General features: G+C 39.5%; 4 protein-coding genes and 1 long non-coding RNA gene across 5 annotated transcripts; 1 reads left to right on the plus strand and 4 right to left on the minus strand.

The window, feature by feature from the left end:
* Positions 1 to 2,049: 2,049 nt before the first annotated feature.
* Positions 2,050 to 3,300, minus strand: LOC141847174 (uncharacterized). The gene is made up of 3 exons (XR_012603406.1): positions 3,150 to 3,300; positions 2,278 to 2,321; positions 2,050 to 2,114 (listed from the first exon to the last, which is right to left on the minus strand). It is a non-coding gene; the product is annotated as an uncharacterized LOC141847174 (long non-coding RNA).
* A 1,777-nt stretch (positions 3,301 to 5,077) lies between these two features.
* On the plus strand, positions 5,078 to 6,338 carry LOC141847069 (putative pectinesterase 63). The gene is made up of 4 exons (XM_074735053.1): positions 5,078 to 5,515; positions 5,591 to 5,797; positions 5,865 to 6,100; positions 6,176 to 6,338. Exons 1-4 carry the CDS (start codon positions 5,078 to 5,080, stop codon positions 6,336 to 6,338), a joined length of 1,044 nt encoding a protein of 347 aa, XP_074591154.1.
* A 1,950-nt stretch (positions 6,339 to 8,288) lies between these two features.
* LOC141848019 (uncharacterized) lies at positions 8,289 to 9,038 on the minus strand. Its single transcript, XM_074736129.1, has one exon. It carries the CDS (start codon positions 9,010 to 9,012, stop codon positions 8,485 to 8,487), a length of 528 nt encoding a protein of 175 aa, XP_074592230.1. The 5' UTR covers positions 9,013 to 9,038; the 3' UTR covers positions 8,289 to 8,484.
* A 1,457-nt stretch (positions 9,039 to 10,495) lies between these two features.
* On the minus strand, positions 10,496 to 15,670 carry LOC141847675 (putative nucleoredoxin 1). The gene is made up of 4 exons (XM_074735738.1): positions 15,490 to 15,670; positions 14,128 to 14,610; positions 13,556 to 14,035; positions 10,496 to 11,348 (listed from the first exon to the last, which is right to left on the minus strand). Exons 1-4 carry the CDS (start codon positions 15,613 to 15,615, stop codon positions 10,686 to 10,688), a joined length of 1,752 nt encoding a protein of 583 aa, XP_074591839.1. The 5' UTR covers positions 15,616 to 15,670; the 3' UTR covers positions 10,496 to 10,685.
* Positions 15,671 to 22,243: 6,573 nt separating this feature from the next.
* Positions 22,244 to 23,374, minus strand: LOC141848115 (metalloendoproteinase 2-MMP-like). Its single transcript, XM_074736234.1, has one exon. It carries the CDS (start codon positions 23,346 to 23,348, stop codon positions 22,308 to 22,310), a length of 1,041 nt encoding a protein of 346 aa, XP_074592335.1. The 5' UTR covers positions 23,349 to 23,374; the 3' UTR covers positions 22,244 to 22,307.
* Positions 23,375 to 24,643: the final 1,269 nt, after the last annotated feature.

The raw sequence follows: 24,643 nt of genomic DNA on the forward strand, positions 1-24,643 counted from the left end.
GAAACTTGCAGCTACATACCACAGAAAGAGAAGTACAATATAGATAGCTCAGCTCTTAGTATGTTACTGTGTAATTGATGCGGGCATGGTAGTATACAGCCTAAAGATATAATATTGGACGAACTTATACAAAATTTCATAAAAAATGCATAGGAAGAAAGCATAAAGTGTTGCACAGTGAATACCAACATATTGCACATTGGGGGAATCATTTAAGAAAACAAAAATTAGAAATCAAAATCAAAAAAATAAAGGTTTTCAGTATCAGAAACAACAAAAGTATAGTGAGAGATTTATTTCAAGCCTTGGCCCAGCAAACCTATAAATTAGATTAAGCTCGGTTCAAACTTATAGAAACATATCTTTTAAAGTGACATCGCTAAACAGTGTTTCTTCAATTAGAATTCAGAAGATAAAATATTGAATGTGTTCCCAAACCATCGCTGTAGGTGAATAAACAAAAAGAATAAATTCATAGACTAGAAATAAAAAAGTAGTACGTGTTATCACAGAATTTTAAGAGACAATTAGTTTGGATTCTAATATTGTCATTGAATTAGCTTTTCCAAAATTTATTGTTCAGATTATTTAAAGATATAGAATATTTACAGAGTTTTACTTGTTTATAAGTGAATAAATTATACTTAATGTTAAAGCACCTATAGTAAGTGATATAAACTTTGAAGAATTCAGAAAAAATAATTTACCATAGATAATTATTTTACGCATGACAATTAAAGGATTAAATTTATATTTGCAAATTCAGTAGTATAATTATTAAATATATGTAACTTTAATAGATCTTATTATTTTATCATAATTCCTTAAAGTAAAATTCAATAAGCATTTATATTGACTGGTTCTTAAATATGTTATAATAATGAAGTATCAAAATCTCGTTCCGTTTTGGTTAGCATATGTGAAACTTATGGTTTGGCCATCGACTGAAACTAGTAATGTGCTAGCATGGACATTCTCAGCGTTGAAAGGTTGTGGTGCCAGGTTGTGAATGCAAGCAGGGTAGATGTCTAGGAAGGGAGACAGGTAAGGAAGGAGTCGCCGAGTTCAAATGTCACGGTCTTGAGGAAGCATAGATGTCACGGTCTTGAGGAAGGGGTGGCATAGGAAGTGGTATCTCATTGTGAGTCATTTGATAAATAGAGTAGGGTAGGTTTTTTTAAGTTTTATTTAATTATTGAGAGACTTTTTAGGTGGGTTAATTGATAAATACAATAGAGTAGATATTTAGTCAATAACCATTGTATATTGATTGGTTCATAAATATGTTATAATAATTAAGTATCAAAATCTCATGTTATTTTGGTCAACACGTGCGAGACTTATTGTTTGGCCATTAACTGAAACTAATAATGTGCCAACATGGACGTTCTCTGCATTGAAAGGTTGTGGTGTTGGATTGTGAATGTAGGCAATGCTGGAAGCGTGTTAGTGTCATGTGGTAGAAGAGAAGAAACATGTGCAAAAAGATCATGGCTTCAAGGTTATAAATAATTGTGTCATTCTATTTGGCAAAATAAAATATATATAAATAAATACATACATACAAACACAATACATATATATAGAGAGAAGTGATGTCCTGTGCACGGCGGGATTCCTAACACGCTTGTTTAAATACATATGCATTTGCAAATATACAATTGTTCATATTATACTTCCAAATAAGCACCGCATATTTCCTAATAAAAACAAAGAATTGTTCTGGAATAACAATTGTTTCATGTTTCCACATATCTTCTGTGGCTAGTCGGGATTACTAATATTTCTCTAGGATCCAGGAAGTATTTTAGCTAATCGATAAACAAAAGTTTTATTTTCAATTGCTTGAAATGAAAGTTTGTAATTCCAATACATCTTTGTCTAGTAAATGCAATAGGGTTCACCATATGCTAAGGTTCTAAAACAACTACACAAATTTGCAATTCTAGTTCCTAAACATGAGAATATCTTAATGTAATTGCTCATTTGCTCTACAACTACATCTTACAAAAGTGTGTGTAACAAATTATGAAAAGATAAAACACCATACCACCAAATTCTTATGGCCATCAACCATCCATGCACGGCAAATGGCTTCTATTTCAGATATGAACCTTGTCAAGAAGGAAAGGAGAAAGGATCAGTCAATCTGGAAATCAAGAAAAAATCAATCACGGGAATCAGCTCACTATCCAAGCTTGAATAATGGAAGATAAGTTGGTCCTAAGCACCCTGGAAGGGATCGATACATACTTCCATCACACTACAAAATGGTACCTTTCCCATGAAGATGCAAGTGTAAAATCATCAAAACCCTCAAGCTGCCAAGAAAACCACATAATACATACATGTCATCCAAAGGAAGATAAAATGTTAAACAAAGAAGATTTACTGCCAAGTTATTTACTTCTGAACCATGAATGAGTTGAAAATCCAACCAGAATTAAGAACTTTGTAGTTCACTGACTGAAGTATATCATGTCAATGATTGGCGAAAAAAATACATATGAAATTTTGACTGGCACATTTCAGCATGTCAAACAACTGTTTCAAACCAATAACATCATGGTGATGTCTATTGTGCTATTTGGAAGTATGGCATTAATTGATCAGTGCATCTGACTATAAATGGTACCCTTATGGATAAAATTAACAAAGAATATAGAATAATTGATAAGATAAGAAAATGATTTATATATGATCTTCAATCAGCGTAGTCAGGTTCCCAAACAGATCATTTCCCATGACAGATCTTCAAGGTTGTGCTAAAAGGTTGGGAAGATCAAGCAGAGAAATACGATATGACCAGTGCTCCAGGACCAATTCCCATCCCACCGAACGGATCATTCCCCATAAATCAACGCCAGTGTTCCCAAACCACAAGTTGATTGTCGGCGACACAGATCATCAAGAAAACCTAATTCGCACAAAGTGTTTCTTTCCTCAAACACAATTCCCTGTCTATCTAAATCGCCAATTTATTCCTATAATCAAGTTATTCACATCAGAAGCCAACGGAAAACAGCATGTTCACCAAATAAAAGGACTGTTAAAAAGAATTTTAATGAAGGAGTTGAAGAAATTTTATTGAGATCGCGAGATCTGAGGAAGAAAACTAGTAGAAAGGGGATAGGGAAAAACAAAGACACCTCTTCTATAATTTCTTCTTGCTCTTCGTCTTCCTCTTCCTCTTCCTCGTCTTCGACTATCCTTTTCTGCTTCGCATTGCTCGAAGACGCCATGGGCGAATCCTTACGCCCGACGACTTCGAAACGCTGAGGGGGAAAAACGACGCGGAAGCAAAAAAGAGGAGACGACGATGAAAGTGAGACAATTAACTTGTCGCCCAAAAGTGAAAGTTACAGTCGAATTTACTCTGAACCCTCGTTGCCCAGGGAGTCAAGGAAATTGATGAGTTTTTGGGGGCTCGTATTGCGCATCTTATTCTACACAATTCGTCCCCCGACAAAAGATTCTGTGAGTCCGAAAGTATTCCAAGCACATCCGGCACAATAAAAATATCATTTTTATTTTTATTTATTTTTAAATTTATAGTTAAACTATTTAAGATTTTCAGTTAGAGATTAGATTATAATATTAAGTACAATAAATAAAAATAAAAAAATTTAATTGATTATGAGGTGTATGAAATTGTTATCTTATATTTGTATCCAGCATACTCTGTGTTATCTTTCTAGTCATCCAAGTTTCAAAGGAGAAGTATATTGATCCAAGTTCAAGATAAAAAAAAAGGAAACTACCAATGTGAACGTTGGTGACGGGTCAAGAATCTTCAATGCTAAACACCAAGGTTACGGGTCCTCTACAAAACTCAAAGAGAGTTAGAATGAGGGTAAGACAGACTTTGATGTAGCCACTCTGATACTCAATTTAACTCCAAGGATTCAAATTAAAAGAAAATGAAAAGTAAAAAAAAGTGGTTGGAGTAATGTTCACGTGCTTGTGCTTTGTGACAGTAAACTTACTTTTACACTACATTCCTCATGGAAAGGGTGGCCCATGATTATTAATTCTCCATGTTTATATATTGAGGGATTTCGACATCACCGTACATGTTCCTCGTTTCATGGGTCACATTGTCCCACATTGTCCCTCGTATTATAAATATAGTGTCACTTCATGATCACTACATTCATATCTAGTCAGTATTCTCTTCTGTCAGACTCGAGCGGCGAGATAAAGAGGTGTCTGAGTTGGGCACCGAGGAGATAGGGGACTCAGAGTTAGGTGTCAAGATAGAACAGTCGGCGTCTGAATTGAGAGTCGAGAGGGAGAGGCATCGGAGTCAAACGCCGAGGAGATAGGAGGAGATTGGACACTTCAAATAGGTGACCAAGTGATAAGGTGACTGGGGCGACCTTACCTTCTATCCTGTCATGCCTAGGTGTGATTTTGTATGCCCTTTTGACTCGTCATCCCATTTGTCTTGGCTTTGACCCATCGTCTTATTTGACTCTCGACTTTGACCCGACCATATGGAGGTCAACGATCTACCGCATCATATACAATGCATAAGGCCGTTCGGATCCAATCGAGTCTCCCAAATTTCAAGTCATCGGAATTCAATTCTAATCGCTTGAAACTCACTCAAGTCGACTACGACCGAGTCCGGTTAAGTTGAGTCCCTATCCTGGTCTCGAGTTTAATTTGGATAATTTTATCTCAAATTTGATTAAAAATAAAATTCAAGCTACAGTTCAGTTCATCTTCAGAAGACGACGACGAGGAGAAGCTGAAACTGTTCCACCATCAAATTCACCAGTTAATGCACTCTGCAAACTCTCAGATCAGAGAGCCTCTCCAACTCCCAATCTGTTGTAGGTTTAATTTCCGAACTAATTAATGCTCAATTTATTCCCCCAAAGAGGCTGTTCGATTCCACACCATTAAAGAACAAACAATTATATTCCTGAGTTACACCAATCAATCCCAAGAAACTGTTCAACGCACTCCTCTCCTCCTCCATAAAGATCGAACACGACAAGAAGCTTGACAGTTTAATCGGTTTAGTTCCCTCCCTCCCTCCCTCCCTCCCTATGTTTCTCCTCCACCGGAGATGGACGCAAAGATCCCACAAGCCCAACGCTCAGCAGCTCTCCTCCTCATCGCCCTCCTCCTGATAATCCCTGCGGCCGACTCCGCACCTCGCCGCCGCCGCCGCCGCCTCGACCCTGGCCTTCTATCGGCGGAGCAGAATAGGAGGGTGATAACGGTCAGCAAGGATGGCCGAGGGAACTTCAGGACCATCAAAGAAGCCATCAGGAGCATCCCGAGAGGAAACACCCGACGAGTCATCGTGAAAATCGGTCCCGGAGTCTACAGAGAGAAGATCCCCGTCCACGCGTCGAAGCCGTACGTCACCTTCTACGGCCAGCCGCGAGCCATGCCGACGATATCCTACGGCGCCACGGCAGATTCGAAAAACGGGACTTGGAGGAGCGCCACCGTCGCCGTCGAGTCCGATTACTTCGTCGCCGCCAATATCATATTCGAGGTAGGCTGATCTCTGCTCTGCAACTGCACACTACTTTCAGTCATGATTCGATTGATTTCCCATGTTCGACTGAAGAACACGGCCCCGAGGCCTCGTGCTGGGATGGATAACGCTCAGGCGGTGGCGATGAGGATATCCGGCGACAAGGCGGCCTTCTTCAACTGCAAGTTCCACGGATTTCAGGACACTCTTTGCGACGACAGAGGCAGGCATTTCTTCAAGGATTGTTTCATCAGAGGGACTGTCGATTTCATCTTCGGCTACGGGAGATCTCTCTACAAGGTAGTTAATTAATTACTTGAGCAGAGCAGAATCTATCGATTTCTCACTACATTAATTACTTTCGCAGAACTGTGAGATCGAGACGGTGGCCGAGGGAGTGACGTACATTACAGCACAGGGCAGGAACACGAGCGACGACCATGGAGGTTTCTCCTTCGTCGACTGTAAGATAACCGGGACAGGGAGTGCGTACCTTGGCCGAGCATGGAAGGACATGTCCAGGGTGGTGTTCGCGCGCACCTACATGGGGAAGCACGTCGACCCGAGAGGCTGGGACGACAAGGGCAACCCTGCTCGCCAAAAGTAGCTGCTGATTCCCTTTGTTGTTGTTGTTTGATCGATCGTCTGATGAACTGTTTGTTGATCGCGCGCATGCAGGACGGTGTTTTTTGGGGAGTACAAGTGCAGGGGGCCAGGGGCGGTGAGGAATCGGCGTGTGAGCTACGGGAAAGAGCTGAACGACGAGCAGGCGAAGCGCTTCTTGACGACGAGGTTCGTTCAAGGGCGGACATGGCTTCTTCCTCCGCCAACACTCATATAGCTGCAATTTGCCTTCCGCAATCCGATATATATATCTATAATAGTATGTAGTACAATATTATGAAAATATTAATATTTAAATTTTTTTAAAAATTATAATATTTAAATTTGAAATTCAAAAATATAAATAATTTTAATTTCAAATTTAAATAATTTATAAAATAATCAAATTTAAATTCGAGTTCGATCGGATCTTAATTTAGATATATTTAAATTAAAATTATATAAAATAATCAGAATTTGATTTGATTCGAATTCAGTTCGTCAATAATTAAATAAAAATTATGAATTTGAATTCGATTAAAAAAAATACGAATATGCATGAATTAGGAGTTAATTTTAAATTTCAAATTAAATATTTTTTTTAGTTGATTAAAAACTCACAAACAAACTTGATTAGTTTACACCCTATCCTTAACAATTGATCGATGACTCAATTTACACATTGAGATTCAACTGATTCATCCCATAATCAGCTCATCTTTAGATGAGATGATTGTAGATTAAACCTCTGATTAACTAGTAAACTGTCAGTTCAATTGTCGATTTGAGCCGGATTAACCTATTTTACCTTCTTATTTAAATTAATTTTTAATTCTACCTTTCTATTCAAATTAATTTTTTTAAACTTATTTATTTTGAATTTTTTTATATGGATTTTTTTATTAAAATTAATTTTTTAAGACTATTCTATTTTTAACTTATTAAATTTATTAATCTTATTTAACTTAACTCTTAAAATATTAAATTAATAAAAACTATCAATAACTTTATTACATGACAAAAACTATTTAACTTAAATAATAACATTTTAATTTTGATATTTGCGCGACTCCCTCGTGTGCGACTCGTGATCCACCGTTCATCACGCGATGGCGAGCCAGATCTAATCATCCAAATGTGGGAATGCACAGTGTTCCGCCCACCCAACCCCCGCCGCTTCCGGCCGCCCTTGCCTCGCCGTCCGACCACCGTCGGTCGCCGGACCGGACCCGATCGACGCGCCACTCATCGCCGACGCGTCAGCTTCCGACCGGGTTGTGGCCGAAATCCGACGCAATTTGGTCGGAACGGGAGGGGCAGTGGCACGTGCCATGTCCAACCAAATCGCAATCGGATTTCGACCAAATTACGGTCGGAGATCGACCGGGAAAGACCGCCGTCGCACGCCGGTCCTTCCCCGACCGGTCTCCAATCGCGATTTAATCGAAATCCGATCGCGATTTGGTCGAAAACGGCGCATGCCACTGCCGCCCGCGTTCCAGCCAAATTGCGTCGGATTCCGACCACAATCCGATCGGAATCTGACGCCGATCGACGTCCCGACGAGTGGCGCGTCGATCGGGTCCGATCCGGTGGCCAACAATGATCGGACGGTGCGGCGAGGACGGCTGAAAGCGATGGGGGTCGACTGTGTCGCGTACGAAGTCGAGCAGAATATCAGTTCTGATAACATTTAATCACAAAAAATAAATGAAATTTGAACCTTAAATTCATGGCAGGGGAATTGGATACGAGTTGCTTTCCTATATGGAGATTTCTCATACCATCACGCCAAAAGAATTTGCCCCACATTAAATTGACGGCTGAGATTTCTCATACCATCATGCCAAAAGAAAAGAATTTGCCCCACATTAAATTGACGGCTGAGATTTCTCATACCATCATGCCAAAAGAAAAGAATTTGCCCCCACATTAAATCGACGGCTCCACGAGGGTTGGTGAAATGCCTGATTTAAGGACGGTGCAATGATAAAATATTTTTATAATTAATTAAATATTTATGAATGACGACTATTTTAAAATTAATAAATTTAAAAAAATTAAATATTTAAAATTATCAAAAATAAATTATAATTTATAGAGCTCCACGAGTGTTGGTGACGTGAGGCAATTATTCGACGTCGCAATTAGATGAGACTGATGAAATTCACATCCACACTCACCAAACTGGACAAAATTCCTTTCTTTTTCATGCCAAATTCTTCAAACAAGCTCCTAGATTCTCTCCAAGACGCTGTTCATTAATTACCCTTATTTTTTCTTGCCCAATTTGATTCTAATTCATGGGCAAATTGGAAAGAGAAGAGCCTAATTAATTTTAATAATTTAAAAAAGTTTTTTTTAAAATTAATTTCCTTACTTTTCTACACTCGGCGGCGCAGCAGCACCGCCACCGGCGTCGGCCGGGCGTCCCAGAGCTTGACGACGTTGCCGTTAAGCTCCGCCATGTCCTGGTGGCTGTACCACCCAAGGTGCCCTGCTCTCTTAATCGCCGTCCATTCCAAGCTCCATTCGCCGCTCCACGGCGCCCCCCTTGACCGCTGGTCGTCGATCTCGTCGAAATCGCGGTCGATGGGGTCCTCTCCGTCGTTCTCGAGGCTGCCCGCCTCGGCGGAGTAGAAGGCGGTGAACCGAGACTTCGGCGTGCCGCTGCTCGGGCTCGGATCGAGTTTAGGCTTCTCGGGCTCTGAGAGGGAGGAGTCCTGAGGAGGAGTGTAGGAAATGGAACCGGCGGCGTCGGGCTTGCAGCTGACGGCGGCGCCCCTGATGCTCCAGAGGCCGAGGGCGACGGCTGCGGCCGCGAGGAGAGCGAGGTAGGCCACGGCGGCGTCGGCCGGGAGGGCGTAGAGGCGGAGCGCTAGGGCATCGAGAGGGACCTCGAGCAAGTCCATCGGAAGAAGAAGAGAGGGGAAAGAAAGGCGGGCGGCGTACAGAGCGACGGAAGGAGAAGAGGGTAAATATAGGACCGGAGCGGGTTAATCGTGGCCGTACGATTCGTGAGGCGAAATCGCGACGGGCGGGGAAGATGCTGCGGAAGATGCCTTCTTGATGCTTTCGCAAATGGTGAGCGGCGGGTCCCGGCCTCGGATTGGTCGGACACGTGGACGACGGAATCGGCGGTTACGTGTGAGCATGGGCCGTGAACGCCGCACGATCCGTATGTGGCTGCTGGCCACGTGGATTTGTGACGTATTATTGTACGAGTATATATACGCTCCTGTAGAGAAAAATGGCGTATATTCCTCGGAATAATTTTGATTCGGATCTGGTAATTAAGCAGAAAAACCAAGAAAAAGAAAATGAAGGGAGTAAAAGGCATATACCCGGGGAGATGCGTGGGGCCCTCGAATGATATCAGCAATTATAGTTGGTACTTGTCTACGGGTGTGTTGCACGGGTTTGATTATTTAACTTAAAATTATAAATTTATTTACTTAATATATTAATAAAAAATTTATTGATGAATATAATTAATGAATATTATTTATAAATTTATTTATGAATGTTAACTTAACTGAACATGAATATTCAAACTTATTTATTTAATTTAACGAATTATTCAAACTTATTTAGTTAATAAATTTTATGAGAAATTACGTTGCGTGAAGAAAAATTCGTGATCCGTGTGCGACATTTATGACCCACCGCCGCTGGCGCCACCCTCGCCGCGTCGTCCGATCGCCGCCTTGGGCGCGATCGATGCGCCGCTCGCTGATGCTCCGTTCGGCGTCGGATTCCGATCGGATAGTTATCAGAATATGACGGAATTCGACCAGAAACAGGGTCGGTAGTGACCGCGCTGTTTCTGGCCGCGATTTGGCCAGAATTCGACTGGAAACGGCGTGACCACTGTCGACGGCGATTCGGTCAGAATCCGCCCGATCGCCGCCAACAGTGGCTGCGCAGTGGGGGGCGACTGACGCTGGTCCTTCCTCGGCCGATCTTCGACCGCGATTTGGTCGGAATCTGACCCGATCGTCATCGACAGTGGTCGCGCAGTGGGGGGCGACTGTTTCTGGCCAAATTCGTCGGATTCCGATCACAATCCAACGCCGCCCGAGAGCGCCGGCGAGTAGCGCGTCAATCATGATCGAGGCGGCGACCAACGTGGCCGGATTGCGCGGCGGCAACGACAGTGGGTCACGGATATCGCACATGGATCGCGGATTCTTCGTTGTACAACGTAGCAATTTTATCTTAAGCATATTGAACAAACATATAAACAAATTTCTGCAAAAGGTATATTGAACATCGGTCTCACGACCATTTATGAGGAACTTTTACCATATCAAACACTAAACTTGTTCAACAACATTCAATTCATTTACAATCGTATTCCTTTTATAGTAATTATAAGATTTCTAAAACAGGAAGAAATGTAATAGAACATATATATGATATCACCAATTTGATTACAGATACACAGACATGACTTCTGTATGATACCGTTGTAGCTATTCAAAGAGAGTAAAAGGATAATGAAGTTGTAAAACACCAACAAGATCTCACAAAAGAAACAAAGATCTTAAACAGCTTCCATAGAGCCAGAGAGAAGTAGTCGACTTCAAACTTTATAGCACACTTCGCCATCGCAGATGTATCCTTCCTTCACACCATCTCCACCATCACCAGTGTTGGTGATCTCTGTATCATGCTCTAGTGCGCACTTAGGATGCAAATCAAAGTCACAAGAATTGCAGTAAAAGGACCAATCACTTCCCTGCTCATTGCAACAATCACAAATGTAACTCTTGCGACGACTCTTCACGAGTTCATGCTCCTCGTGCAGCTTGTGCTTAAGCTTCTCAGGCCAACCCTTTGCCATCTCCTCAACCTCCAACTCAATCTCCTGTATTCGCTCCTTGGTGAAAGGATATGCAGCGGCACCATGAGCCCAAACCAGATCTCTTGCTTCAGTGGTGATGGTTTTACCGGTTGGGCTAATGGCCACAAGTGATGGGATGCCATAGATCTTAAATGTGCGACTCAGAAACTTCTTCCTTTCATCTCCAAAGGGCAGTGCTAGCCATGGCATTTCTGTGTAGAAGTCATTGAAGGAGCTCTCATCCTGATCACTTGACACAAATATAAGTTCGAAAGCACTATCCTTCTCCTTGATCTTGCGGTATGCCTCAATTAACTTGGGTAAGAAGGCACGACAAGGAGGACACCACTGTGCTGAGAAGTAAAGGAGTATATGCTTACCGACAAGTTCAGACACTGGAACCTAATCAATAAGAGCAATTAGACAAAAGTTAATGGTTTGTTGAATCATACAAGTCAAAGAAGGCAAAGGGGAATGCGTTCACCACTAATATTCAGGTATAAGAAATGATTTACTGAGAAGGTAATCTAACACCAATTTCTTTTTCAACTCACCATCAACTGAAAAAGGTGTATCAATAACAACTTTGCTTCCGGACAATAATCTAGTTTGTGAATCTAAGTACCCATCCCCATGAACTGATAAGGTCAATGAAGACTTTGCTTTGATAATAATAGTTCCTGCCTTGTAGTTAGATTTAACCGTAGTGTTTTGATGGTTCACAATACAACTTAAGTTAGCTGTGTATGTGATAATGAGTATGCAGTTTACATGATTCATTTAAAGATTGAAGATGAACTTTATGAATTGAATGTGGAGCTGTGAGGAACTTTGAACTCGTGGATAGTTATCAAGCTTGAAGATGGACCTAACGTATGCATATATTGTATCATGAATGATGTTGTAACCTTGAGTTTATTTTGGGTAAATTGTTGTGTTGATGAGATTTAACTTTTAAAGTTTGTTATCTAGGGAGCTTTATCCTAGACTCAAGAGGCTATTTGATAGGTTGTTTTGATGTTCAAGATTGATCCTTAGTAGAACTCACCACTGAGACAATTGACCTAAAGCTTAGGTTGACCAAAGATCTTTAATCAATCTATAATCGACCTAAAGCTTAGGTCGACTAAAAATGTTGCCAGTGTCACTGCAAGTTTCTCTTAAATTATGAGTGAATAATCATATAATATAAGTACATATTTATAAATGCACATATAAGTAGACACTAGAAATCACCAGGTACAGAATTTAGGACATCAGCATGCAACACACATCAAGAAACCTATAATGTATAGATTATGACTTAAGTTGGTAGATATGGATTAAGTTCTATCATATTCTTGTAAATAGTTTGTGCAAGTTGATCATGTTCATTTAGAAGATAGATACTCAGCTGCATAAGAGCACGTTCATATTCATTGAATTTAAAAATACATATGAAACAAATAAGTTTAAACACTAGTGAACTTGGCTCCTTAACATTCATGACCAAAGTTATTTACAAACTTATCTAGTGCCGAACATAAAGAATATAAATAAGCTTAAACAAGTTGGACAAGATAAAAGACCAAACTAAACAAGATAAACAAACAAGCTCAACCTATATCAAGCTAGGCTCAGCTCATTTACAACTCTAAATTTACTGAAATAAGATTTCAATCAACCATATAAGATATAGGGAGCACAATGTAACAAAATCACTGTCCTATATAGCTAGTTAGCTTGAAAAGGAAACATAGGGAGCACAATGTAACAAAATCACTATCTTATATAGCTAGTTAGCTTGAATAGAAAACCTATTGAGCAGATTTTAGCTGTAAGATAGATTATTTACTATATATACCATGAACTTGAGTAATTATATGATATTTATTTATGAGGCTTAAATTTTTCACTTAAAGATAACCATATTCTATATGTTAAGACTTTTACTAGGATTCTAATGCGGATAGCTGACATGGTCTCACAACCTCCTTACTAACATGTGACAATGTGACACTAGCTCATTTAATCAGAAGACAAAAAAAACAAATAGTTTGATATATGATTCCCAATTGAATTTCTTTCCTGACACTTCACTCTAGCTCTGAAACTCGATAGCAAACCCATAAGCCATGTTGGCTTGTTTATGAGTCAACATGCCAATGCGGCCACTCACTAATTATTTTATGCTAGATTGCCTTGTCATACCAAAAATTTTAACAAAATATTGTGGTACCAGTTTAATGAATATTTCGCCCTGAACTCTATCCCTAAACCCTAAACCCTAAACCCTAAACCAAAGATTTTAACAAAATATTTTGGTACCAGTTTAATGAATAGTTCATGCATAAGTCTGTATTTTGGATGAAGTTATTAATCATTGCGTTAATTGAGTAATTAATCATTCATTAAATTCACCTACATGTGCAATTTTAGGATTAACCAACTGTTATTGACCTTACTGATAAAGGAGACACAGCAATCTCTACAATTTTAGAAAGATTCAAAGCATTAGTGTATAGACAATTCATCATGAACACAAGGTTTTACCGTTGTATCCATTGGGAAGAAGGTATCTTCTAGTAGATCAACTGAAAAGAAAGAAAAACAGAGTATTTAGTTAGTACCTTAACACCATCCTTTCCAATGACATAATCCTGCTCCCCAGAAACAAGAAGCGATAGGAGAGTTTGAGATTCCATCTTTGTCTTCTCTTTTTCTGCAATCTCCTTTAACTTCTCAGTAGAGAATGGATATGCCTCGATCCCATGTTCTTCTATAAGTTCAATTACATTAGAGTGTACAGTCTTTCCATCAGAACCAATTATAACCAGTGTAGGAATTGTTTCTAGCTCAAAGTAGCGGACTAGTTTATGGCAGATATTGTCCTTGAAAGGGATAGCAAGCCATGGCATATCCTCGAATCCTTGGTCATAAGATGATTCATCGTCATCCAAGTTGATTTGGACAACTTCAAAGTTCTCACCATTTTCTTTCAGCTTTTGATACATCTCCACAAGTAATTTTGTGAAATCATCACCCGAAGTGAAAGAGCTAATCATGAAATATATACCAACAATCTTTCCTTCAAGATTAGAAACAGGTACCTGTTTCAAATGCAAAAAAAAAAAAAAAAAAAAAAGTCAAATGAATGCATTTAAGATATTAAAGATCAGCCATAATAGTAGAGAGTAGCTACTTTATGATTATCCTTTGAGATGACATAATCACGAGAGGAGGTGACAAGCAAGCTTTGAATTGTTTGATTCTGTTTTGCAGCCTGTTCTTCTTCTTTCAACTTTTGAATCCTTTCGGCTGTAAAAGGATAAGCCTCAGGCCCATAGTCTGTCACAATCTGAACAACCTCAGTAGTAAGAACTTTCCCATCAGCATCAAGGACCACTAGATGGGGTATCCCAGCAACATCAAACAAATCATTGAGCTTATCACGGACATCAGAGTCTTCGAAGGGAATAGCAAGCCATGGCATCTCAGAAAAGTAATCAGTAAAAGATTCTTTATCCTCGTCAGCCGAGATAAAAACAATCTCAAACTTGCAGCATCTTGATGATAGCTCATTGTAAGTCTCAACTAGTTTTGGGGTAAATCTTTGGCAGGGTCCACACCAAGAAGCTGAGAAGTAAAGACCAACAGCTTTACCATCTAGTTCACTAATCTTCACCTGGAAAATCATACACGGAGACATAGTCCATATTAAGAGACTGAAGTTGTATCTAGTTAAGTTAAGAATGTAGTGGCAAAAAATTTATCACTTGCAACTCAGTACCAGGCATTACAATCACGCTAAACTACCTAGCGAAATATTCATACATCTTTTACGAGAGAAAAAGACTCAATTCAAGTACAAAATCAATTTCGCAATGCCTGTGGCATATGCTTCACAAAATACTGTTCTATAAAACACCTATCATATCCAATTAACTAGTTATCCTATTTATCTCCAGAATCAAATATAAGAAATTCCGAATTCAAGATGAAAAGGTAAACAAAGTTATCTAATACAAATATCTAGCACAAACCACAACATTGATCATGTCATAGCAAACCTGAACCGAGCCTGAATGAAACGGTGACCATAGTAAGATCTGGAAAAATGGAAAATCAGCTGTCAAATCAGCATCGACAACAATTGATCTGATGTTTTTTGAGAAATTAAAGTATTGAGCATCTCGAGATCAATGGAAAAATTTACAAAAAACAAGATTAGTTTTTAGAAAAATGGCTAGAATGAGTTAGGCTTCACTAGTAAATGAATGAAATCAGTTTGAATTTGATGGTTGATTTTCGCAACCCAACTGATATAGTTGACTGAAATTCTAGTTTTAATCACTCAAACTCGCCATGTTTGAAATAATGTCGGGATCTTTTGCGATCGGGAGAAAGTAGCTTCGCGAATTCAAAAATGTTTGCTCGGACAACACGATTCAGAATAAACAGCAACGGACGCAATTTGTGAGTATTTTTTAAAACTAAGTGCGTGCTTCAGTAATGAATTACCAGAAAAAGATAGAAGAAGTGGAAGCGGGGAGTGGCAAGAAACCTGATCGCCGTTGTTTCGGAGGAGGAAGTCCCGCCGGTCGGTGGCGAGGAGGGAGCGGAGGTTGTGGGTGGCCGCAGCGGCCTTCCTCTCGCCGTCGGATTCCACGCCGTTGTCGTGCTCCGCCATCGATGCCTCTCCCAGCTCCGTCGACCGATCGATTCTTGCTGCGGAAGGAAGCGAAGGGAGTCGACGCCTTATGAAGCTTCAGATCGAAGGCGTGGTCCCATTGCTTTATTGACTTTGTTCCTGATAAAGCTTTGACTATTCTGGAAAATAAATATTAAATAAAACTATAAAAGCCATTTAAGCGAAATAAAATTTTGGTGAAATCCGATATTTAAAAATCGGCAGCGTATCGTTCAAAACGCGTTTTGTACTCCATTTTCAAATTAACCAAATTATATATCTCTTTTCCACAATACCTCTTCACTGTTCATTTTAAAAAATTATAAAATATTTTATTTTTTCACTAAAACAAATAGTAGTCCGCCTAATTTATCTATGGTCATCAATTTAGATTAAGTTCATATTTACTCACCTCGTCTAATAATTTAGACAGATTGAGTTGAAATTTTATCAATCCAAAACCTCAGATGGGTAGAGCGTGACCCTCATAGGTTGCCTGCGTCGGGCTTGGGTTAAACTTTGAAAAAGTTTATTTATTTATTTTAAAATTTAAAATTAACATAGAAAACTCAATGAATTAGTGGGTTTTATCCATTTAAATTACAATTTAATTCAAGTTTAAAAATTATAATTTAAACTTAAAAATTCAACTTGATCAATTGAAATTATAATTTAAATTTAAAATTTTTAATATTTTTTTATTTTTTACCAGGATCGTAGGTTGGCCCGCCTAATCCGTGGCCCGCTCTTGAGTTGGGTTGGGTTGAAGATTTCCCAACCCACCAAGTTAGTGAGTCAACCCACCCCACCCCACCCCTGCCATGTGATGGGTCCGTTATGGGTTCGCCCGCCCCACCATGGGTTAGCCCATTTGACAGCTCAAATTTTATCTCTGTCTCGATGAGTTTCCTCTATGATCTCTTTCGCTTCCCTCTAGTGACATAAAGAGATACGGTAAGTCAATGATAATTTAAGATCGAGAATATAATTTTGAATCAATTCATGGTAGATTCTATGAATGAATCAGTGGTGTTTCTTCAAGATTTGAAAGAAAGCAAACGAAATGGCTACGTCAAGCACATCGAGCTATGACTTAGTCTGTTGGGCTCTGATGCGTCGGAGAGGTCGATTACAAGAAGTGAAAAATGAACACTTTCAGATGATGAGACTGACTTCATTGATTCTTCATTTGAGGGTGACTTCGATCATAGGAGTGCGAGTTGTGACTTAGTCTGTTGAGCTCTGATGCGTCAAAGAGGCCGATTACAAGAAGTGAAAAATGAACACTTTCGGATGATGAGACTAACTTCATCGATTCTTCATTTGAGGGTGACTTCAATCATAGGAGTGTCAATGTGTCCCTAGTAGCGAAGTAAATTGTTTGATGATCAATTAAAAAGAGACAAAATTGAAATGATCAATTTTTTTTTAAGAAAATATCTTTTGCTTTCCTCCAGCATTAGTCAATATCACTCACAATCTTGCAATGAGCTCGTGATTGAGGATAGGCATTAACTTGGACAAAATAATTAATTTTATGAAGATAAATGTTCAAGTTCCATTTATGTTTCTTTGTATGATTCATTGACTTTTTGCCATCTTGATTTAGACTTCTTATTTCATATTCTTTCAATATGAACAGTGAAAATAAACAGTGAAAATGAGAGATTAGATTTGTTTTTGCCGAAATAAAACGATATTAGTTCGGATGAACAGTGAAAATGAGGTATGCATTTTAGTTCCACAAAATCAAATACGTGGTTCGATAAAATACCGTTAACAATCTGTTCTTTAATACTCACTCACTCCTCGTATTAAATTCATTTTAATCCATTCATTTTTATTTTATAATATATATTAATTAGCCATTATTATTATTATATATATATATGGATAAAAATATAAAAGAGTCCTTTTTTTTAGTATTAGTATTATTATTGGTAGTAATGTTATTATCCCCGTGCGCACCACCCGATCCATCGCCACTATCGGCGCTCCCGCTTCACCGTCCGGCCACCGCCGGCCGCCGCATCACTCGGAGACCGGTGCACGCCACTGTCGGTCGCGTTTTCCAACCACAATTCGATCGGAATCCGACTCCGACCGACGAGCCGGCAAGTGGCGCGTTGATCGCTCCCAATCCGGCGGCCGGCGGTAGTCGGACGGTGCGACGAGGGCGGCCAAATAACATTGTAATAGCGCGCGATTGCGTAATGGATGGTAGATCGCGTGGCACACACTAGGGAATCGCGTAGAATATCAAAATCTTTTATATATATATATATATATATATAAATTTGATATATATATATATATATCAAACTTATCAAGTATTTTTTAACTGCTAAGAATAATGTTAAAATAAATTGACTTAATATTTTTTAAATTCAACTCATCAAAATTATTATTCATTAAATACTTTTATATTAAAATATTATTTATTAATTTAATTAAAATTATTTAAAACTTCAAAACCATTGCATAACAACTTAACATATCTATTAAAAAATGTAGTAGCTATTTAATAGTTACAATTTTTTTTTATCAAATTGAAATGATTTTGATCAAATTTAAATAATTTGATACAATAGTACTTCATGCATAAAAGTGATAGCTGCTACTACTAACTAGTTGTTATAAAATTGAAAAAAGAATTTGAGATTTAACATATTTTTAAAAAAGAAGTGTACTTTTATGAGAAGGACAATAAAGGATGCATTTTTTATTTTTGCCCAATATATTTTATTTATGATAGATTAATTAAATTATATAGCATATAGTTAACTAATAGTTATATATCTAATAGATTTTATGATATCAAATATCATAATCTAATTAATCTCATTGTTGAAGAACCTTAAATTATATGCATGATTTGCTTAGCTTTATCTATCCCTAGTTGCATCTATCCTTGTAGCATCTCTCCTAACAATTTTTCCTACCTTCTCGGATCGTCTTTATGAGAATGTTGCTGGCCTTTGTCCCTACTTTCATTGTCCCTTCTTGGTTTAAGCCACATGAATTTATTCAACATCCAATTCATTTTCTTTGGACCACACGGGGGTATATAGTTGGGCGGGACAAATTTCTGAAGTGGTCACTACAATTCATGATTTAGGATCATCATTATACGCATGATTTTCTTAGCTTTACCTATCCCTAGTTGCATCTATCCTTGTAGCATCTCGTCTAATAAATTTTTTCTACCTTCTCGGGGTGGGTTGTCTTCATAGGTGATCCGGTATGAATATCTAGTGATATTGAAAGTTATGGATATTGGAAATTATTAATGACGTGGATCTCGGGTACAACGAGAAGCAAGAGAAAAAGAATAAATAAGCATTCATCCAGTAAAGAAGTCACGGTCTCTCTGCAGTATTGTGCTGAGCTCTCTCAAGACTCGAAATGTGACCTTAAAGTATTGAGCCAACCTCATGAATCGATCCTGGCCTTACTTGCCGATCTCATGACTTGGTCCTAGCATCATATGTCGATCTCATGGCTTGGTCCCAGCCTCACGTGCCGACTTAATGGCTTGGTCCCAACTCTATCAACCGACCTCATGACTGGGTCCTAGAATCACATGATGAGTTTAGTCATACGCTCCGGACAGCTCGGCCACACATATGAGAGCTCAGTTGCACGCTTAGTTCAACTTGGCTACGCGTATAGGAGAGCTCGGTCACTCGCTCAGGTCAGCTCGAGCATACATAGGAGAGCTCAAAAGCATACTTAATTCAGTTCGACGATTCATACAAGCTCGGGCAATGCCTGCACCCCCCGATCACTCATACAGATTGGTCACACATCTTCCGATCTCAGTCATCAGGTCAGCCATCAACGGATAATTATGCAAACTCCTTCGCCAGACTTATCAACTCATCCAAAAGGATAAAGATAGAGATCAAGTTCTTAGACTTGGTCCCCGACAATCCTAGCCATCAAATAAAGATAATGAACACCGCTGAGCCATTAGATGTTGGAAAACTATCATAGATTGGTCCGTTGATGGCGTTGTCACTGTAGGGATCTATATGCGCGAAAAACCGATTAAACCGCATATAACGCAGCGGAAAACAGGATCCCTCCAGAAGATCCATGTGAAAAACATACTCGTTTGACGATTCTACCTACTAGAATCGAGTTTACCTTCGATGCGTGCCCTTCGCAATCTCGACAGCAACTCTTTGCCTTCAAGGTCGTCGGATCTCAGCACGATCAGTACGTTCGTGCCTCCACGGTATCCACACGAACACTGATATGGAGAAGAACCCAGCTGTGGTGCTAGCCACAAAGAGGATTCGGCCAAGAAGAAGAATAGAAGAAGAGGAAGAGCAAGAGCATCCAACAACCCCTTCATCAAGAGCCTCTCACCCTCTTTTATATCCCACCATGAGATATAATGGATGAAGGGGGAAATTAATATAATATTAATTCCGAAATTAATATTTTATTAATTCCCATGCATCTCATGCAGAAGATCTTTCTTCTCTTTTAATGAAGATCATGCATCTCATGCATGACAATCTTTCTTTTCTTTTAAGGAATATCATGCAGCTTTTTAATGATCATGCATCTCATGCATGATAACCTTTTAATCAAATTTGAATTTGGCTTGTGTGACTTGAGTCCAACTCGAGTCTCATGCAATCTGAGTTGACTTGAGTCCAACTCGAGTCCAACTCAATCCGAATTGACACTGAGGGCTAATTTTAACAGTCACAGCCAATCGCAAATGGTAAGATGCGAAGATCACGTCCTCGCTACCTCTATATAAACCCCTAGGTATGAAGGAAAGGTAGCTAGAATTCTTCACGTATATTACCACTTATATTTTCTCTCTTCTGACTTGAGCGTCGGAGTGGTCTCGTTGAGAATCTCCGACGCCCAGCTAATCCGTTCGTTCCTTTTTCTCTTCCTCAGGTTATTCTCGTCAGCGGATTAACGAAGATTGACTTGACATTTTATTGACTGATGACTTGACTATTATCGCCATCAAGCCGGAACAATAGGAATGTTGCTTGCCTTTGTCCCTACTTTCATTGTCCCTTCTTGGTTTAAGCCACATGAATCTACTGAACATCTAATTCATTTTCTTGTGGACCACACGAGGGGTTTGTGATCACTACGATTTAGGATCATCATTTTGACTATGAACCTCTAAAAGTTATCGAACACTTAAAAATATTTATATATTTTGTTTCATTTTAACTCGAAAGCAACTTGACTTGGCATGGGCACTACTAATTGGCATGAAAACTTAACACCGAAAGCTTCTATGTGAAATCTCTTGTCCATCAAGTTGGACTACCGAACTCGAGCCTTACACATGCATCATGTTGTAGTAGAGTATCCCTAAATTCCTTTTAGTCAAGTTTGTGCTCCATTAGTTTGCTCGATATTGTTGTTCATCTAAGGGGAAGATCTCTTCTATCTCTCTACTCATTGATAACTAAAAATTTCATTCTTGGGACAAGGTCGAGGTGTAGTTTAACCGTGCCAACACTCTAAGCCTCCGTCTTTAAGTCATTCCTTGTAGTCATAAACCTTGTTACTGTTGGGTTGCAATGGTGATGTCTCTAAACCACTAGAAAAGATCCATAAACCTTAAAAGCATTATCTCCATTGGTATACATATTGAAGAGTAGTGCTCGTAAAAGGATGAAAAATATCTCTATTGGTATGAGACTTTAGGGAGTCCTAAGAACATTGAGAATGTCGTGACATTATGCCATTAGATATTTTGATAATCTATATCACAAGTATTAAGATTATGAATATATATATCGCTGGAAGAGCCGTGATCTAGATCTAACCATGTAGGCTTGATAAAAAGGAAGTGACTCCTATGTCTAAATCAAGTGCACTTAGCATCCGGAAAGTCCTAGGCTTTGGAAGTATGTATGTACTCACCAAAAATGACACTTGATGACCAACTCATGTGCACTCAGCTGCCCCTCCTAATCACTCAGAGCCGTGATCTGGAAGGTATGTAGTACTCCTATGCTAAATCAAGAGGACCAAACATTTAGACTGAGCCATTTCGGATGGACCGAGGGGCAGAAAATTTTTTATTGTAACTTTGACAATCATCTCCAATAAATTGTGTGAATTGTTGGGTTACAACCTAGATTAATTGATAATATATCACAAGCGATTATGAACATATATATGGGAAGAGATTCTCTTACATATGCCCAGGAGGGTGTAACTGTAATAAATGACCTTTATCGGCAATTTAGATGTAAGAAGGTTATGACCTTAAGCTAGAAAAAAAAAAAAAAAAAAAAACGAGCTCAAAAGATTCAGTACTCACCAACATGGCGATGACATTTGACTGAGCGGTGCTCAAACAATTTTTTTATTTGTAACTTTGACAATCATCTCCAATAGATTGTGAAATAAATTCCAACCTAGATCAAGTACACACGCATAGTAAGAAGAGGAAGGTTGGGATTAATAGGTGTCGAGCTAGAAAGGAAATCGCGATCTTTGTCTAAATTTTTCTCCATTCATGATTTTCTAACAATAGTGTATTTAATTTTGTATAACTATACAAGTATATGACTACATCTGACTCATCGTATCAAAACAAATAAAACCAAAAAAATGATGTAAATGTGTCAATAAGAAGAAAAAAAAAGAAAGGAAAAAGAAAAGAAAAGAAAATATTTAATGACCATCAATTCTACTTATTCCCACCACAATCCAACGGTCAGAATTGCCAAAATTGGCAACCACCGTCGCCGCCCTCCGTCCGCCCCATTCCTCTCTGGGATGCTCTCCGGCGTGCTCCCCGCGCCGCCCTGGTAGTTGGGGTTGCTCCCGTACAGATTCTGAATCGCCTCCACGTCGTCGCTCGCTAGCTCTACCTTCCTCGTCCGCGTCCTCAGCGACGGGTACATGATCGCCTCCGCCGCCGTCGAGTGGCCCAGCCCCAGCAGGTGCCCGATCTCGTGCACCGCTACTGACTCCAAGTCCACCGCCGCGTCCGACCTCGCCCTCGCCACATCCCCCCGCGCCACCCACGCCTCCGCCGCGTCGAAGTGAAGCCGCCCGTCCGTCGGCGAGAACGCGTGAGCCAGCGTCCCCAGCCGCCCGTCGAACGGCTCCCCGTCGCCGTGCGAACCCAGGTAGAACCCGACCTGGATGTCCGCCGACGCCTCCGAATCCGTCTCCGAGAACGTCAGCATGGTGACGGAGGCCCACCGCGCGAAGGCCCGGGCCAGGACCTCGCTCAGCACGGAGCGGTCGATGGAGACGTCGGAGGTCTCGGTGATGGCGTACCTGAGCTCACGCCGCCAGAAGGGCCACCGGGGGACGCCGGGGAAGTAGGCGTAGAGGTTGCGGCCGCGGGCGGATCCGTTCACGGCGGACGAACCGTTGACGAAGTCGCCGACGCCGCAGCGAGGGGTGATGATCTGGGAAACGGTGGCGGCGTCCAGCTCCCCGGTGACTCTGAGGCCGAAGTTGCGCTGGTAATTGCGGATCGCCACCTGGAGCTCGTCGTCGAAGGCATCCGTGAAGTTGGACCGGGGGAGGTAGCCGAAGTGCTGGAGATAGTCCTTGAGGGCGGCGAGGCCGGACCAGTCGCGGCCGTGACGGCACCCGGAGAGGTTTTTGAAGGGGAGCCAGGGGTTGGCAGTGAAGGTGGAGGCGTCGGGGAAGACGGCGGAAGCCGGCGCGAGGAGGAATCCGGCGACGAAGAGGAGGAAGGGGGCTGAGGAAGTCATGGCCGGAGAAGGGAGAAGAGAGAGAAAGAGAGAGAGAGAGAGAGGAGGAATTAATGGGTTTAGTTAGAAGATTGATGAGACTTTAATCACTGACCGATTGGTGTTTCTTAATGGTTTCACTTTCACACGACTTTTGGCGTGCAAGAAAAGGTGGTTTAATTTAATGGTCTTTCACTGATTTGTTAATGGTGTTTTTTTAAGTCAAAGCTTGGATTTTGGAATCCTTAACACTATTATTTTTGATGTTTGTCAACTGATGATTTATTTATTTGTCTTGTTTATATTAAGTTAATACTAATATATATTTAAATTATAAGTAAATATTTTAATGAGATAATATAAAATTATGATAAATGTTTATGAGATAAAAAAACTTTTTTTTTTAAATTTAGGTATTCTTCTCAAATTAATTCGAATTATGATAATTCATAAATATCTAATTAATTATGAAAACTCCCAATCATAGTTTTTAATAATTTAGATATTTAATTCTTCAAACTAATTAATTCTAGAGATGATGGATACGATCTCATATAAAATTTTTAATTATCAACTATTAAAATAAATCAGAAATTATAAATATCTTGTTGTTCAATAACTAATATTTCAAAAAAAAATTATTTATTCACATATCTTATTTTTTTTAATTAATTAATTTTGAAGGTGATCGTCTCATAAAAATTTCCCACTGACTATTACGATAAATCCAAAAGTGCAAATGACGCATTGCTCCGCTTCTCAAAGTTATTTTCTCACATGAAAAAATTAATCCATAGTAAGTCATACTTAGAAATCGATTTATAGATGTCTGATTAATCATGAAAACTTTCTACTCTAGTACAATGCTAGAGGGATAATTTTTTTTTGATAATTCAGATATTTAATTCTTCGAATCAATTAATCTTGAAGATGATTTATTCAATTTCATAAATTTTTTTTATTGATTATTAAAATAAATTAAAAAATATAAATATTTCATCATAGATTATTAAAAAATATATATAGTCAGAGTTTATGAGATCTTTGGATAAATAGAGCTAGCGTTAGTTGAAGTGAAGGAAACGGCAGAGAGATGAATGAAATGAATAGAATAGTAGACATGTGAAGACGTGTTGGACTCTGGTCGAATAGGTTACTCATTGTTTAGAACACGTGGATTTAATTAAGCTGATATATATATAATTTAATTTGACACAACTGCAAACTTGGTTTTCAGTTGAGTTAGTTGAGCCACCGATCGAGTGGAATGTTTGTTTCATCAACGACCCATTGCTGCAAGTTCCTTCATCCAACTG

The sequence above is a fragment of the Curcuma longa genome, chromosome 16, assembly GCF_044706935.1.
Source record: "Curcuma longa cultivar G26 ecotype Majalengka, Jawa Barat chromosome 16, ITB_CL_G26_1.1, whole genome shotgun sequence".
NCBI classification, from domain to species: domain Eukaryota; kingdom Viridiplantae; phylum Streptophyta; class Magnoliopsida; order Zingiberales; family Zingiberaceae; genus Curcuma; species Curcuma longa.